Genomic DNA, 16,513 nt, shown 5'->3' with positions numbered 1-16,513 from the left:
ACCCGGCCGGGGTTCGAACCCACGACCTCCCGATCACGGGGCGGACGCCTTACCACCAGGCCAACCGTGCCGGTTGCTGAATAAGTACTATTTCTTAAAAATGATATCAGCTTTGTTGGCAATAGTGAACATTCTTTCAGACACGACATTATAAGTAAGCCATCTGAAGCAAGCCTGAGAAAAAGTGCAAACACTTAAACATAAAACCTGGCTACATCATTTCTCAAACAACTCTATTGCAATAGACATGTCTTGAATAGTGTGCATGCCGATGTGGCATGCAGTCACCTACTTTTGTTGTAATTACGTTTGCTCAAGCCATTGCACGATGTAAAAAGAAGTAAACCGTGTTTTTATTGTGGCACCTTGTTGTGACCCGTTTTGTGGAGCGTTAATATTTTTACGTGAGATTCACGTGCTCCTTGTTCAGTTGTTGTGACCTGGTTTTGGTCGGAGCGTCACAAACTGCGTCGTTTAGTCTTAGAACACCGTGAGATTCACGTGCTCTTTTCCGTGTTTTGATTTTGAGGTGAGCCCTGCGAATCTGCGTTGCAAGTTTTAGAATACGTGTGACTCACGTGTTTTTAGCTTTGTGATGTCAGCTAGTTCCTTGATGTTCTTTCTGTTAAATATACCGTTTTAAGTTTTGGGCATGCACGGAGTGCGTGATCGGTTACTGATTGGTTGTAAAATAGTAGTTTCACCTGATTCTGTCTTAGGAATGTTGTTGGTTGGTCAATCCGGTGACCTTTGACTTTTGAATAACTATTCCATGTTAGGTTTTTGTTTCCATAAATACCGCTGCTTGACTCCTGTCTCGTCAGTCGATCTGAGGGTTTTAGGAAGCGTTTGGTTTTGATGTAAACGTATGAAGGTTATCAAGTGAACCAACGGAGTGTTTCTTATGTTTTAACGTCAACGTAATGTTCTTGGAGACAGTTGTTTCTCAAGTGTGAATCGTTTTGTGCCCTTCGTTTGTGAGGCAACACGTTTTTGGTACTGCTGGTCAACCCACACAGCGCATAAGGTAATTTTGTTGTTACTTGTTTGTGTTGTGTTTTGGTCGCCATTTTGTAATGACTTTGTGAGTTGTTTATGTATAACGTGAGTTGAAAGTCTGACTTGTTGTAGTGTTTCTTTATTGTGTGTTCAACTGTTCTAGTGTTGTGAACGTACAGCAATGTTTTGTAGACGCTAGAAAGTCGCTAATGTTTATAATGATAACTTGTGTTTTCTGTGGTTAACGAAGTTCGAAGTGAAACGTTTTCTCCGACTTTTTCAGCCTTACGTTAAAAGAATTTAGGTAAAAGAAGCTTGCGGTCTGTGGTGATCGTTTGTAAACGGGCTTATTTCTTGTAACGTTATTGAGGGAAAGTGGATGAGTAAATATCTTGTTTGTGACTTTGATTAACGCAGGAACGTTGTCGTTAGACTTTTTTGGTATGACAGTTTGCTTTGTATTCCTGGCCTGATGAGTCAACGTTTTTGTATTTTTCTGAAAGTAGCCATTTTGGTTTTAAACGTATGTATGCTAAGTTTCTTGAGTATTCTTAGTGCTTATGGTATTGTTGAACGTACGGAACGTAATTCTTTATTGTTGTTGAACGTACAGAACGTAACTCTTTATTGTTGTTGAAGGACTAACCAACGAGTGTTTGGTAATTGTAACTTTCGTGTCTGTTTGTCTTCGCCTGTCTTGTGATTGTTTATTTTTCTTGTATTTACTTCTCGTGTCTTGTTAATGCATTTTAATACCTTTTGCCATGTCTAATAATTTGTTTTCTTTTCTCTTTTTCTTTCTGTCCATAAGTTTTTTACCGCAATAAGTAGTATCGCAATACGTAGTATCTCATTACGTAGTACTGTAACTATATATGCATTACTGATACCTTAGTGTCAGATGTAAAATAATAAACCAGTACTTTTGCGCGTTATCGCTTGTAACCTGTGTTTGTCATTTCGTATGAACAATATGTAGTACCAGCCTCGCTCACGAAGGCGCGCACAGTAAAAAACTTAGCTGCTGATGCCCAGTGAAAGAACTTTAGCTGAAGTAAACAAACTTAGCTGCTGACGCCCAGTAAAGAACTTTTGTTATTGACGCTCAATGAACGTAAACGTAGCTGTTGATAACCAGCAAAAGACTTTATTGTTACCTGTCACTGTGTTAGTGAACCATAGTTTAACATAGATCAACTTGTCGGTTAGAGATCTTCCTACTCCGTATCCGGCGCATTTTTTGTGACTTTTGTGTATTATCCCAAACGACCCTCGGATCGACTCATTTTACTTTATAACCAGATAAACCTTATGTATGTTTTAAGTGCTTTTGAATAAGCGAACATTGTAATGGAGAAGATTCCAGCAGATAAACCATTGGAAGCTTCAGGTTATGACATTAACGGCGATGAAGATGAACATTCTCAAAGGCCTAGGCGTGACATTAAGCCTACTGAACAAGGTAGAGACTATCAGATTGAGATCAAAACTAGAAACTTTGTAAGACAACGAACATTCTTGGAACGAGCAATCGATGAGATAGTAACAGAGCTTAAACAAGAAACTCCTAATAAAGAGTCAGTAACCAGTCAAAAAAGGGTTATTTTGAGCATGTACAAGGATCTTGGTGACATTGAGAAAGGTCTTTGTAGGATTGGTAGCGGTGAAATCGTTCAGGACAGTTGGGAGGATGTTCAAAGGACAGTTCAGAACATTATGTTTTACATTGATCAAGCTCTTGTCAGACAAACGACTAGCGTGCAGGTGACTAAGAAGCCTACTTCCAGGCATAGCAGTGTTACACCTAGCGTTGGGTCATCCACCCACAAGTCAGTCAGTGTCAAGCCTGCCAGCCATAAAACAGCTAGCATTAGGTCAGCCATTTACAAGCCAGCTAGCTTCAAGTCAGGCAGCAGAAGATCAGGTAGCCTAGCCGGTTCTCACCCTGAGTCTCTCCGCTCTGGAAGTGTTAGCTCTGAAGAGGCTAAATTGACTCTTAAGCTAGAGGCTGTGTCTATTGGCATTAAGGTCGAAGCAGAAGCCATAAAAGAAGCTCAGCTCAGTGAACTGGATCTTTTGCAACAACAACAAGTTGAGAGAACAGCAGCTAGGAAGGCTAGAGAAGCCGAAAGGAAGGCTAAGGACGCAGCTGTAGCAGCTGAAGCAGTTCTTAAAGAAGCAGAAAGGAAGGCTGAAGCAGCTCTTAGAGAAGCTGAAAGGAAGGCTAGTGAAGAATCTCTGCAGGCTAATGATGCAGCTGAAGCAGCTCTTGGTGAACTTAAGCAGAAGAAGGCGTTGAGGTTTATCAAGTTTACTGAACGCCAAAATATCAACAGAGAGCGGCAGGCTAGGATACGGGTACTAGAACAATGTGATACAGTTCAGCAGGATCTCCCTGATCTACCGTCAGTTGATTTGTTGAACACTAGGTTCCACCCTCATCCTTTCGTTCCCTTGTACAGTCTTGTAGCCCCTCCTCTAAACAATGAACAAACAGCGATAGGAATAGGGACAGGTGCTGCCGTCATTGCTGACCAAGGGACACACCAGCCAGCCTTGGACGCCACGTCTGTTCCTGTCTGCCAAGCTGCCGTCATTGCTGATCAAGGGACTCACCAGCCAGCCTTGGACGTCACGTCTGTTCCTGTCTGCAACGCCGCCAGCACCCGTGACATCTCTACTGTCAACGCTGCTGTCACCAACTTCATCGCAGGAACCACAACGACTGAGCCACGACAGCACGCGTTACCTGTCGTGGACCTCGTCGTTGGAGTCAGCGCCTCGACAAGCGCCGCTACTACCAACAACGCCACCTACGAGGCGTACGGACCTCAACGTAGAGAGGATGTCAACGCCCCCCATCACGTCGGAATGAGCGCTCCTTTCGTCCATCAGGAGCCCTTCACACCTAACTACACGACGGCTGCAACTACATCCTCCATGCGGCCTACAGCGCTGCTGACCACACTGCAGCACCCTCTTGGTGCATACACTGGTCAGCCGCCTCTGCACAACGTTGGACACTCAACGACAAGCGTCACAGGCTCTCGCCCGCCTGATCTCGACCACACAGGTTGGTCCTATCACCTACCAGAGACAAGGGAAGGTGATGAGACGCAAGAACGACACACCTACTTCCCAGAAGAACGTCACCAACGCATGGACCACAGACGTTTTCAAGTGACCCCACCCTGTTTCCCCTATGATACCCACCTACATCCCAAACCAGAGCCTTTCGTGCCCACATTCCTGGACCCACATCAGACCACCCCCAAAGTTATTTGGGGAAACGAAAACGCAAGGCCCCCTGCGTACATGAACTTTGACAAGGAATGTCATGCAGATCGTCCATTTGCCTCCTACCCCCCGTCTGCGTACTACCAACGTCCACTTGCTACTCCTGCCAAGCAGGACACTCCTATGGACTCTCTTGCCAAAACCCTATCAGACGCTCTGATGATCAACCGTTTGCCGATGCAGGAGCCGTGCATTTTTGTTGGTGACCCTCTCCAATATCCAATTTGGAGGTCGTCGTTTTCGTTCCTCATCGAGAGACAAAACATAACCAGCAGTGAGAAGTTATTGTATCTGCAACGGTACATCGGAGGTCAAGCAAAGGAGGCCGTGACCGGCTTCTTTCTGCTAAGAGAAGGTGATGCCTACGAGAGAGCCATGGAAGTGCTGGAAAATCGGTTCGGCAACTCATACGTCGTTTCGCAAGCTTTCCGGACCAAGCTGGACGAATGGACCCCAGTCAAAAGCAAGGATCCCAAGGGACTCAGAAGTCTGGCCGATTTCTTGCAGCAATGTTCCGTTGCTGCCCAGGAAGTTGGTGGACTGAGCATCCTGGATGATGCCCAGTACCTACGGAAGATCGTCGGAAAGCTCCCAGACTGGATGAGTCACAGATGGTCTAGAACAGTTGCTCGAACCAAGGTTGAAAAGAAGAGGTATCCTCTGTTCAATGAACTCGTGTCGTTCGTTACCCTCGAAGCAGACATTTCTAACGACCCTGTTTTCGGCTTGACAAGTGCATCGGGGACACCAAGAAAGTTCACAACGAACCTGTCAACCCTGACAGAGGATGTCTCCGCATGTCTGCACTGTCAACTTCCGGACCATGACGCTGGGACATGTAAGGAACTCATAGTGAAGCCTCTGGTTGAGATACGAGATTTTCTGTTCAAGAACCGTATCTGCTACGGATGTCTGAGAAGCAAGGATCACCAGAGCCGTCAATGTAAGCAGAAACAGACGTGCAAGAAGTGCAAGAAGGCTCATCCTACTTGTCTTCACGATGACAATTTCAAATATCAGAACAGTATGAGTGAAAACAAAGGGGCGAGTGAACACAAGAACAATTACCGTACCTCTGCTGCTGACGTTCAAGAGCCACTGTCATCGTCGACCCCTACGGTGTCTGCTCTTAAGGCCAGCGAGGAAAACAGCATCGGTTTCACGTCTATGATCGTTCCCGTTCTCGTTTCCAGTGACTCTAACCCCAACGTAGAAGTGCTGACGTACGCACTACTGGACACTATGTCCAACGCCACTTTTGTAGTGCAGTCAGTGGCTGAAGAAGTTAAAGCCAAATCGCAGCCGACTACACTCAGGGTCTCCACACTGACTGAGGACAATGCTGTGGTCTCCGGCAGGAAGTACTCTGGATTGCGTGTCCGCTCTCCTACCTCCAGTGAGTTTGTCAGGCTCCCTTCTGCCATCTCACGACCTTACCTGTCCGTTGACCCCACGCAAATCCCCACCTCAGAGACTGTCAAAGTTTACCCACATCTTCAACACCTGTCCCCAAAACTGCCCCCCTTGTACCCTGATTGCGAAGCAGGCCTCCTCATCGGCTATGACTGCGCTGAAGCCCTCATGCCCCTAAACGTTGTCCAAGGACTGCCATTTGCAGTAGAGACTAAGTTAGGTTGGAGCATCGTCGGCAAGTCACCGCATTCCGTCGCCTTTGATGGTGTAGGCTCGTCCATGCACGTAGTCGTTAAGCCAGGATCAAGACAAGAAGAAAGTGCAGCTCACGTCTACAAAATACAGGTGGATGAGGTATCGTGTACTGACCTACTACACGTTATGGAGAGAGACTTTGCTGATAGTGACACAGGATCCATGTCTCAAGATGATGTGAAGTTCAAGAAGATCGTGAAGGTCAACGAAGCTGGTCACTTCGAGATGCTCTTACCATTTCGACCAGAGAAACCGTCCCTCCCCGACAACAGAAGTGCCGCAGTCAAGCATCTGAAGGGCCTGAAACGCCAGAAAAAACGAGGGTACCGTGATGACTGCGTCAAGGTCATGACATTAATCTTGTACGGACTGATCGTGACGTGTTTTGCCTCTAGGGCAATCCACATTGAAACCCTGGATGACATGTCAAGTGATTCCTTCATCAACGCCCTACGCATTGTTGTCTTGCATGACCAGAACTTGTGCAGATCAGAGTGGTGCATGGCTCGTGTAGTCGAAGTGATGCCGGCATCTGATGGACTGGTCAGACGAGTGAAAGTGCATGTTGGAACAAAGGCTCTAGACAATCACGGCCGTCCCACTGGTGATAGTCGCATATTAGAGCGACCTATTCACAAAATGACTGTGTTAGTAGATTGTGAAAATCACAAAGACAAAGCTGTGTAAGCAAACTTGAAAGAACATTGAACTTTGGAGTGTTTTTCCAATTTGACAGTTGTAGATTGTTGCGGTTTGTTTTTATATCAGATGATGTAACGGACATTTATGGTTTAAGTGGTGCGTTCTTTTTATGCCGTCGAGTAAATGACTAGTGGCATTTAGTTGAAACGAGATGTGTTGAAACACTGAAAGTGATTGAACCGTAATATTGTTGTGTAAATGTTTTGCAACACAATGATTTTGAGTTCTAAATTTGAAATGTCTAAATCTGCGTCGTTATTCTTTTGATATAAGGAATATGTTTGTACAAAGGTTTTTGAAGTAAATTATATTAATATAATTTCCGGTGGGAGTGTGCATGCCGATGTGGCATGCAGTCACCTACTTTTGTTGTAATTACGTTTGCTCAAGCCATTGCACGATGTAAAAAGAAGTAAACCGTGTTTTTATTGTGGCACCTTGTTGTGACCCGTTTTGTGGAGCGTTAATATTTTTACGTGAGATTCACGTGCTCCTTGTTCAGTTGTTGTGACCTGGTTTTGGTCGGAGCGTCACAAACTGCGTCGTTTAGTCTTAGAACACCGTGAGATTCACGTGCTCTTTTCCGTGTTTTGATTTTGAGGTGAGCCCTGCGAATCTGCGTTGCAAGTTTTAGAATACGTGTGACTCACGTGTTTTTAGCTTTGTGATGTCAGCTAGTTCCTTGATGTTCTTTCTGTTAAATATACCGTTTTAAGTTTTGGGCATGCACGGAGTGCGTGATCGGTTACTGATTGGTTGTAAAATAGTAGTTTCACCCGATTCTGTCTTAGGAATGTTGTTGGTTGGTCAATCCGGTGACCTTTGACTTTTGAATAACTATTCCATGTTAGGTTTTTGTTTCCATAAATACCGCTGCTTGACTCCTGTCTCGTCAGTCGATCTGAGGGTTTTAGGAAGCGTTTGGTTTTGATGTAAACGTATGAAGGTTATCAAGTGAACCAACGGAGTGTTTCTTATGTTTTAACGTCAACGTAATGTTCTTGGAGACAGTTGTTTCTCAAGTGTGAATCGTTTTGTGCCCTTCGTTTGTGAGGCAACACGTTTTTGGTACTGCTGGTCAACCCACACAGCGCATAAGGTAATTTTGTTGTTACTTGTTTGTGTTGTGTTTTGGTCGCCATTTTGTAATGACTTTGTGAGTTGTTTATGTATAACGTGAGTTGAAAGTCTGACTTGTTGTAGTGTTTCTTTATTGTGTGTTCAACTGTTCTAGTGTTGTGAACGTACAGCAATGTTTTGTAGACGCTAGAAAGTCGCTAATGTTTATAATGATAACTTGTGTTTTCTGTGGTTAACGAAGTTCGAAGTGAAACGTTTTCTCCGACTTTTTCAGCCTTACGTTAAAAGAATTTAGGTAAAAGAAGCTTGCGGTCTGTGGTGATCGTTTGTAAACGGGCTTATTTCTTGTAACGTTATTGAGGGAAAGTGGATGAGTAAATATCTTGTTTGTGACTTTGATTAACGCAGGAACGTTGTCGTTAGACTTTTTTGGTATGACAGTTTGCTTTGTATTCCTGGCCTGATGAGTCAACGTTTTTGTATTTTTCTGAAAGTAGCCATTTTGGTTTTAAACGTATGTATGCTAAGTTTCTTGAGTATTCTTAGTGCTTATGGTATTGTTGAACGTACGGAACGTAATTCTTTATTGTTGTTGAACGTACAGAACGTAACTCTTTATTGTTGTTGAAGGACTAACCAACGAGTGTTTGGTAATTGTAACTTTCGTGTCTGTTTGTCTTCGCCTGTCTTGTGATTGTTTATTTTTCTTGTATTTACTTCTCGTGTCTTGTTAATGCATTTTAATACCTTTTGCCATGTCTAATAATTTGTTTTCTTTTCTCTTTTTCTTTCTGTCCATAAGTTTTTTACCGCAATAAGTAGTATCGCAATACGTAGTATCTCATTACGTAGTACTGTAACTATATATGCATTACTGATACCTTAGTGTCAGATGTAAAATAATAAACCAGTACTTTTGCGCGTTATCGCTTGTAACCTGTGTTTGTCATTTCGTATGAACAATATGTAGTACCAGCCTCGCTCACGAAGGCGCGCACAAATAGAGTTACAAAATCATAGATATGCATGCCGAAAACATGGTTTTATTTTTGTTCTCCTGATTTTCGTTAACAGAGCCTAATATTTGCTGAAATGGAGGTGGTCCCAATGTTTTTTTCAGAATACATGTCCAAGTGGTTTGTGCAACCTACATATTTAAGAAGTTCATCAAAATTTCCTTTCATCTCTGATCACTCCTAAATGTGTATTCTATGTCTTTTGGAAGACCAAAGAATGTGTCTGCACTAATAAAAACAATTACTTGATAATAAAAATGAGTTGGTCCATGCTACCAATAATTAAAGGCAATGCCATAAGAAACTCATGTGTGATATCAAACAATTCCCCTTACAATTCAACAGAAGAAACAGCTTGATTTTTGTCCTGTCTCGTCTCACATACACAAGCACACCCCGATGTCTTCTCAATTATCAGTCTCCGCTATAAGTTCAGTCATTACTTGACCCATGACTGATTGTAAGAATGTAATGAAAGTGACTGACACTGACTGAGTCCTTGCATTGCATTCTGATTATTTTTCTGGCTTGCAGTCTGAGTCTTATTTTACCTGTCAGTATCATCTTGAACCTTCATCTGTGGTTCTGTGGGATAACTGAAGTAAAGAGTGCAACCCTTGACAGCCTTTTAATCCGTTCAGACTTTTGACAGGGATAAGAAAATGTTCATCAGAGAAATGATAAATTTAGTGATTTACGAATGGAAGGATGCTTAAATATGTTGGTTTTCTCTGGGAATTTAGTTGCTTTGATGGGGACATACAGTTGTTAAGCTTGTATTTTGTGTGCCACCAGTCACAGAATCCTTGAAGCAAACTGACTGGTGCAGGTCAGTCGACAAGTGCTGTGCTTGTTGACAACTCATCATGGGTTTGAAAAACTATGGGCGGTGAAATATGTTTCTAAGATTCTTCTGCTGCCATTTTGACATCAAGTGGAGAAACTTCAGAAAGCTTTGTTTTTTAATGAACCTTTCCTTGGAAGTGGCACAAAATGAACCGGGTTCAATAAAAACCCATAACTATTCACTCACCTGATGGCAAATACGCGTCAAAGCCTCTGGGAGAAACACTCTTGTCATGTAATCAATTTGCTGGAATTAGAAAACAAAAGCTAATGTTGCTACACAGTAAAGACATTTTACTACATGTATTCTTTAGCAATGCTCCATTTCACTATTTCTCTCCTGACTGTCCAATTATGACAGTTGACTTCCAACAGATTCATTTATGCCTTTCTTTCTTTCTTTATTTGGTGTTTAACGTCGTTTTCAACCATTCAAGGTTATATCGCGACGGTTCATTTATGCCTGCATTTTAAGGGAACAAAAATTAAAGTACATGAACTGATGCAAGTTCACAAGGGATTCACAATTGATTGCGAAAAAAAGTAAATCAAAACCAAGCGGCCAAAAATGGCATCCTTCAATTCAAAGCATCATACATTGTGACTAACATTCCCTTGCCATGGTATCTACGTAAACGGTAAATATATATTTCAATACCAGTTTAACCTGACTTTTAAATCACTTGTTATCCAGAACAAGTAAAAGTTCCATGCAATAATCAAAAACAAATGAGACGGAGCGCTTTTAACAGATCTAAGAAACAAAGAAACATTAAGTGATCAAAATTTGACATACATGTGCAATAGAGTAAGTGAGAATTTTGAGCGCTTACGTCTGCATGTCCCCATACAACAGACCTGCCTACCCCTGAAATGTACCATGTGTAGTTTTGGGTGTGAAAATAAGGCAAATGTGTAGTTTGGCAGGTGAATGTGTAGTATTTCAATTCGATCAACCCAAACCGCAAAACAGAACAGTTACTTGAAGTTATACCGTACTAAAACAAACACTCAACACTCCAAACAAAACTATTACAATGTGAACAATACTCCTCATACAAATACAAACAAAGCCCCCACAAAAATACAAGCCAAGCATTAAGTTTATTTGTTAAGAAAAAAATTATTAACTAGTTTGGAACATTTGTTAAAAAAAAAGCTATGTTGAGGGGTATGCAGTTCATATGTACAGTGGGACCCCCTATTCAAGACCTGTGACAATCTGAGAACATCAAGTCACAAAAAGTAGGGACTGGGAGTATGTGTATCAACATGAAGGGCAGGTTTGCGTCGGCAATAATATGGCAGATCATTGCCTCTGCTCTGGTTACCGATCCTCAAAAGTGAGCTTGTCTTGGTCTTCTTTCCCTGGCACGGGTTTCTTCACAAAACAGTCCAATTTCCTCTGCTTTGGTCGGGATTTCTCGAATTCCTGATGGGAAGTGCTTTTCTTGTGGCGGTTACAGTCGTAAAGCCCACTGTGCTTCACTGAAAAATCTGTGTTGCACACAGTGCAGTGGGCAAAATGCTTCCCTTTTCTCGACCAAACTAGGCATGGATGCTCCTCATGGTACTTTGGCAGAAAAGCCTGGCTGGGAGTTTGACCAAGCTTCTTTTTTTTGCTCGGTGGCGGTTGATCGCCAAAGTATTCTGAATCCGTGTTCGTCGCTGTAGCCATTTTTTTCCCTCCAGAAAGAATGAGCTACGAAGTGACCGCGTTCAGAAAAGTATGTGCTGAAACGCCCGCGATAGTTGTAATAACAGCAGCAAGACCAACTGACTACGCTACTCTCGCGGGCGCCGGGCATGTTTTGCACGCAGTACACAACCGGTAAGTAAAAATTATGGATCGGAACTCGCTCGCGTTTTTGCGTATTCAAAATGTAAAAATGTGTAGTCGAAACGAAACGTTTGCGTAGTATAAGACAAGCATGCGTAGTTGCGTAGTTTGGGGACCAAAATCGTAGTTTACTACGCTCAATGTGTAGTGTAAACAGGTCTGATACAATAACAAATATATTATCTTCCGGAGCCGTGCCTAAATGTTATTCATATTTACATGCATATATAATATATAACATTATGAAGTTTATATGTTTCAGAGAAAGGTTAAAGATAAACAAAAAGGATGATTCTTTTTGTCCCAAATCTTTGGTCAGTTAGACCTTCTTCAAGGGCGTGTTATTCAACTACATTTATTCACTAGTAGATGAATGAATTAAAAAAAAATAGAAGCAAAAAGTAACGTCCAACCTTCAGCTTGTCGTCAGTGTAAATGTCAGAAAACATAGACATCAAAACTTCCATCAAGATGTCCTCCTGGCCGTCTTCTAACATAGATAGCGAACTGGCATGGTCCAACAACCCTACAAAAAAGGTATAGACATCAGAGCAACAGACACAGACCTGGAGTGACTCCCAAAATTCTTATCTTTCTTTCTTTATTTGGTGTTTAATGTTGTTTTCAACCACGAAGGTTATATCGCGACGGGGAAAGGGGGGAGATGGGATACCACTTGTCAATTGTTTCTTGTTCACAAAAGCACTATTACTAATCAAAAATTTGCTCCAGGGGCTTGCAACATAGTACAATGTATTACCTTACTGGGAGAATGCAAGTTTCCAGTACAAAGGACTTAACATTTCTTACATACTGCTTGACTAAAATCTTTACAAACATTGACTATATTCTATACAAAAAACACTTAACAAGGGTAAAAAAGAGAAACAGAATCCGTTAGTCGCCTCTTACGACATGCTGGGGAGCATCGGGTAAATTCTTCCTCCTAACCCGCGGGGGGGACCAAAAAATTCTTATAAACATCACGTAAGATATCCATAACAAAGAGTTTGAAAATATGAACAATCTTTCAAAAGTGAGCCAAGCTGACAAGGCTTTCTTAGGAACAAGATTAAGACGATGATGTACTAGCCTACTACTACTCGGTGGAACTTACTTCGCGAAGCACCTCCTGCCATGTATCTGTCATGCAGATCACTTTGAAGAGTACCATTCCATACTGCAGCCAGTTGGTCGTATAACGTACGGACTTTACTTTCTAGCACATCATTCGATAGGTTGAGCTTGATATGCCTGAAAAACATGAACAAAAACAGAGGTTACAAACTGAAACAAAGACACCTGAGGCTGGCACTATAGATTGAGATGGAACATACCACAACCTCTTGCCATGTACAGTTCAAGTTGGTTTTAGGGTCAATTTACACTTGCATTGACAAATACAAAATGAATCCAGCAATCCTTATGAAAATGCAATGCTCTTACTAGTTATGTTTGTCTGCTGGTTCGTCTGTTTCTTTACTGCTTTTTAGGTTTTTTTACGAGGACTGCTTTTTCAAATACATACGTATGCATGTTACAGAGAAGTTCAGCTACATGCAGAATACATTGTGCATTCTTGTTGACATAGTAAATAATTCACCTTGACTGCATAACTAGTAAGTAAATGTCAAAATAGCGATACGTTTCATAAACTTCACAAAATTCCCATTTCATGATCTTTTTATGATTTTAAGAGGGCACTGCATTAACTGTTTTACATCACAATGATGTTATTGTATGCAGGCTTACACTTACCCATTACAAGTTTCGTCTCCAGACACACATTTCTTGCCACTCTGGGGCTTGAACTGAAAAATGAAAAGTAAAATCAGTTGTTCATAATGCATTACCTTCTCTGTCATGTGAGGTAACTATGGATGAAAGGAAATCAGTGTCAATAACCCTATTTTACACATTAAAGTTCCATGCTATTTGACGCCCATTTCATGGACAACAGTATACATGTGTCTCCCTCTATAGCCTCACACATATAAGAGAGCTAGAGTGTCAATGTAACCATTTTGTCCAGCCAGGCATGAATTTGAACACCACTGGTATACACCAAAAGAGTCGTCTGCAATCACGTCCACTGCTTTTCAAGATTCTTTTATCTTTGTGCACAGAGCTTCAAGTTCAACAACATTACAATTTACATGTCAACAATCATCTGTCAGTGTCACTGTCAATGACAATGTCACAAGCATAGCTGCCAACTTTCTGACAATGAAATTCCTGTGGGGGTCCGGGGCCCCCGGTGGGGTCCAGGGCCAACGCCCCTGGTGGGGGTCAGGGGGAAAAAAGAAACACCACGTGATCTTTGGCGTCTGTTTCACAGCAGTAGCAGTCGACTGCTTCACATTGCCGCAATGCTTGGCCGCATCGACAAGGTTTACAGAATGCGTAGTGTTCCCCCTTATCTGACTTGTCGATAAAGTCATAGTTCGCCTTGTACTGTGGTAAAAACCTCACTTTAGCCTTTGGTTTTTTCCCAGACTTTGGCGGCATGTTGGAAGGCAAAACCGGAAAGATCGAGGCACAACTTATTTTCCGCACATGCGCACACCAACGTGGCTGGTATCGGTTAACCAGAGCGTCTTTTCACCGGTTTGTTCCCCGGTTTGTAAGAGGCTGCTTACACAAAGTATTTTAGAAATTTCGATTTTCGGGAAAATCGAACACATTTCGGGATTTCGTGACGGATTTAAAAAATCGGGAGATTCCCGAAAAATTCGGGAGGGTTGGAAGCTATGCACAAGTCATAAATTGTACTTTCTGCTGCTAACAGTTACATCATAAAAGCATAATAATTTATACTCATGGCCTCCAGTGACTAAATTATATATAACTTATAAGTCACATCTCTCTGTCACTGGCTGCCGTGACTATGGGTGCTAACTAAACTTGCTTGAGCAGCTAGACTATGTAAACTTTACCGTTTTCTTGCTGCTCTTCTGACATCGTTGATGTTTGGCTTTGAGTTTGAAGTCCTTTTGAAGGCCGTTGAGGTGAGAAACCGGCTCCCATGTGTCTCTGCTGGGTGAACAGTTTTTCCATCTTACTCGGTATAAGTAACGACCCTGAAACGAAAGCGCAAAGTTAAAATGACATGGCTTTGGGGTAAAAATGACATAATTACGGGGGGGGGGGGGGGGGGGGGGGGTGTTAAAAAATGAACATTTAATTAAGCGAGCGTCTGTTCAGGAAGTAACCTCACGTTTTTTACTTGCACTATAATCTGTGTACACAACGACAAAAAAATGAAGATCTGTCTGATGTTCTTTTAAAAACTGCTTAGCACACGTGGCGACGATTCACATTCTGTTCACTGACACTGATTCAGAGACGATACGTAAATTGTCAGATTTACTGATGGTGCCTGTCATCGCGCTTATCAGTTGTCGTAAGACTAATCTTTCAAACAAGTAAGCAGAATTCCACGTTTCTGTACTTACCTTGTGACGTTTTCGTCCGACAATTTTGTCAACGTCCCACAGGTCCGAGTCCGACATTTTGGAAGAATTGCGATTTTCACACCGGCTCCGTCATTGGCTTGAAGATGATCAAGGAAATCAACCAATCCTCGCCCCCATAACAAGTCCCGAAGACACTTCTCATCCATAATCACGCCGCGACAGACGGAATCCCACAAAACAGCCAATTACTTTCCACAAACATATTTTTTTAAATAACTCAAATAATAAAAATTACTCAGGGTTCAAAAATAGAGTTTTTCTTTTCTGTATGTCATTCTCCGCATTGCTCCGTTTGTTCGGTTTCACTGACATACATGGAATTTGCTTTCCGTGACAAAATTCAAGCATCATGTGGCTATTGAAACGCTACATAGTGTTCTTTTCAATTATTTCCTTTCCATTCCAAACGACCATTTTCTTTCATATTTTGTACATTCAACCGTTTGCCAAACCACAACACATGAGCGTAATAAGAAATAAGTGTATCGATCAATTATTGTACAAATTAAGCAAAGCTTATGTAGCATATCAGAATTTGGTGGCAGTAACATTTTCAGAGTAAACTTTTGTTAAAAAACAGGCAAAACAATTTTTGTTGGGATTCCCTCTTTTTATGGACACTTTATGGGTCATAAACTATGTGCACTCACAAAATTGAAATGTTCTGTCAAGAACTTTTTCGTTGATATTCATTTTCATTTCGAGTTGGAAAACGGTGTTGTTCAAAACTAATGTCGACATGAAACGTAGAGTTGTGACAAGGCATACCAGCGGGAGTGAAAAAATCCGTGGTAGTGATTTAAAAACCAATTAAAACCCGAAACAATTGTGATTTTGCTCACCCATCTACCCCCCTCAATCCATGATTTCATTATGAAAACCTAATTATAAGAAATCAATTTTATGTAGCATAATTATGAAACGCAATCGTGGCGACATGGATAGTTTAATTTTTGTGCGATTTACAAATGTTAAAGTTTAATTGACAGACTACATCATCAGAACATTTTTTTTTATCAGAAGACAAAAAAAAGTTTAGGTGGTAATGGTTGAAGTTTATGTAGCAAGGCCCACTGCCGCCGGATGTGTGTGTGTGTGTGTGTGTGTGTGTGTGTGTGTGTGTGTGTGCGTGTGTGTGTGTGTGTGTTTGTGTATGTGTGTGTGTGTGTGTGTGTGTGTGTGTGTGTGTGTGTGTGTGTGTGTGTGTGTATGTGTATGTGTGTGTGTCTCTCTCCCTCCCTCTCTCATATGTAGGCACATTTCTTGAGAACACTGCGTATGTATGTATGTGTGTGTGTGTGTGTGTGTGTGTGTGTGTGTGTGTGTGTGTGTGTGTGTGTGTGTGTGTGTGTGCCTGTGTGTGTGTGTGTGTGTGCGTGTGTGTGTGAGTGGACTGAGTGTGTGCGTGTGTGCATGTGTGCGTGCGTGCGTGTGTGTGTGTATGTATATATGTGTGTGTGTGTGTGTGAGAGTGTGTGTGTTTGTGTATGTGTGTGTGTGTGTGTGTGTGTGTGTGTGTGTGTGCTTACCCAGATACAAAGTGTGATATCCAGAGATAGTTTTGACCAGACACACGTAGGGTTTCCTGC

The 16,513-nt window shown here is 42.0% G+C and overlaps 1 protein-coding gene across 1 annotated transcript in view; it reads right to left on the bottom strand.

The window, feature by feature from the left end:
• Positions 1 to 16,040, bottom strand: part of LOC138966718 (uncharacterized) — a 29,952-nt gene extending 13,912 nt beyond the window's left edge. Inside the window, exons 1-6 of the mRNA XM_070339036.1 lie at positions 14,904 to 16,040; positions 14,385 to 14,528; positions 13,207 to 13,259; positions 12,566 to 12,702; positions 11,862 to 11,974; positions 9,796 to 9,855 (exon numbers count right to left, since the gene is read on the bottom strand). Coding sequence (XP_070195137.1) covers positions 9,796 to 9,855; positions 11,862 to 11,974; positions 12,566 to 12,702; positions 13,207 to 13,259; positions 14,385 to 14,528; positions 14,904 to 14,960 — 564 coding nt within the window. The 5' untranslated portion in view covers positions 14,961 to 16,040. The remainder of the gene's footprint in view (positions 1 to 9,795; positions 9,856 to 11,861; positions 11,975 to 12,565; positions 12,703 to 13,206; positions 13,260 to 14,384; positions 14,529 to 14,903) is intronic.
• Between the last annotated feature and the right edge of the window lie 473 nt (positions 16,041 to 16,513).

Source organism: Littorina saxatilis, linkage group LG5 (genome assembly GCF_037325665.1).
Source record: "Littorina saxatilis isolate snail1 linkage group LG5, US_GU_Lsax_2.0, whole genome shotgun sequence".
NCBI lineage: Eukaryota > Metazoa > Mollusca > Gastropoda > Littorinimorpha > Littorinidae > Littorina > Littorina saxatilis.
This window is presented reverse-complemented; position numbering and strand designations above follow the sequence as displayed.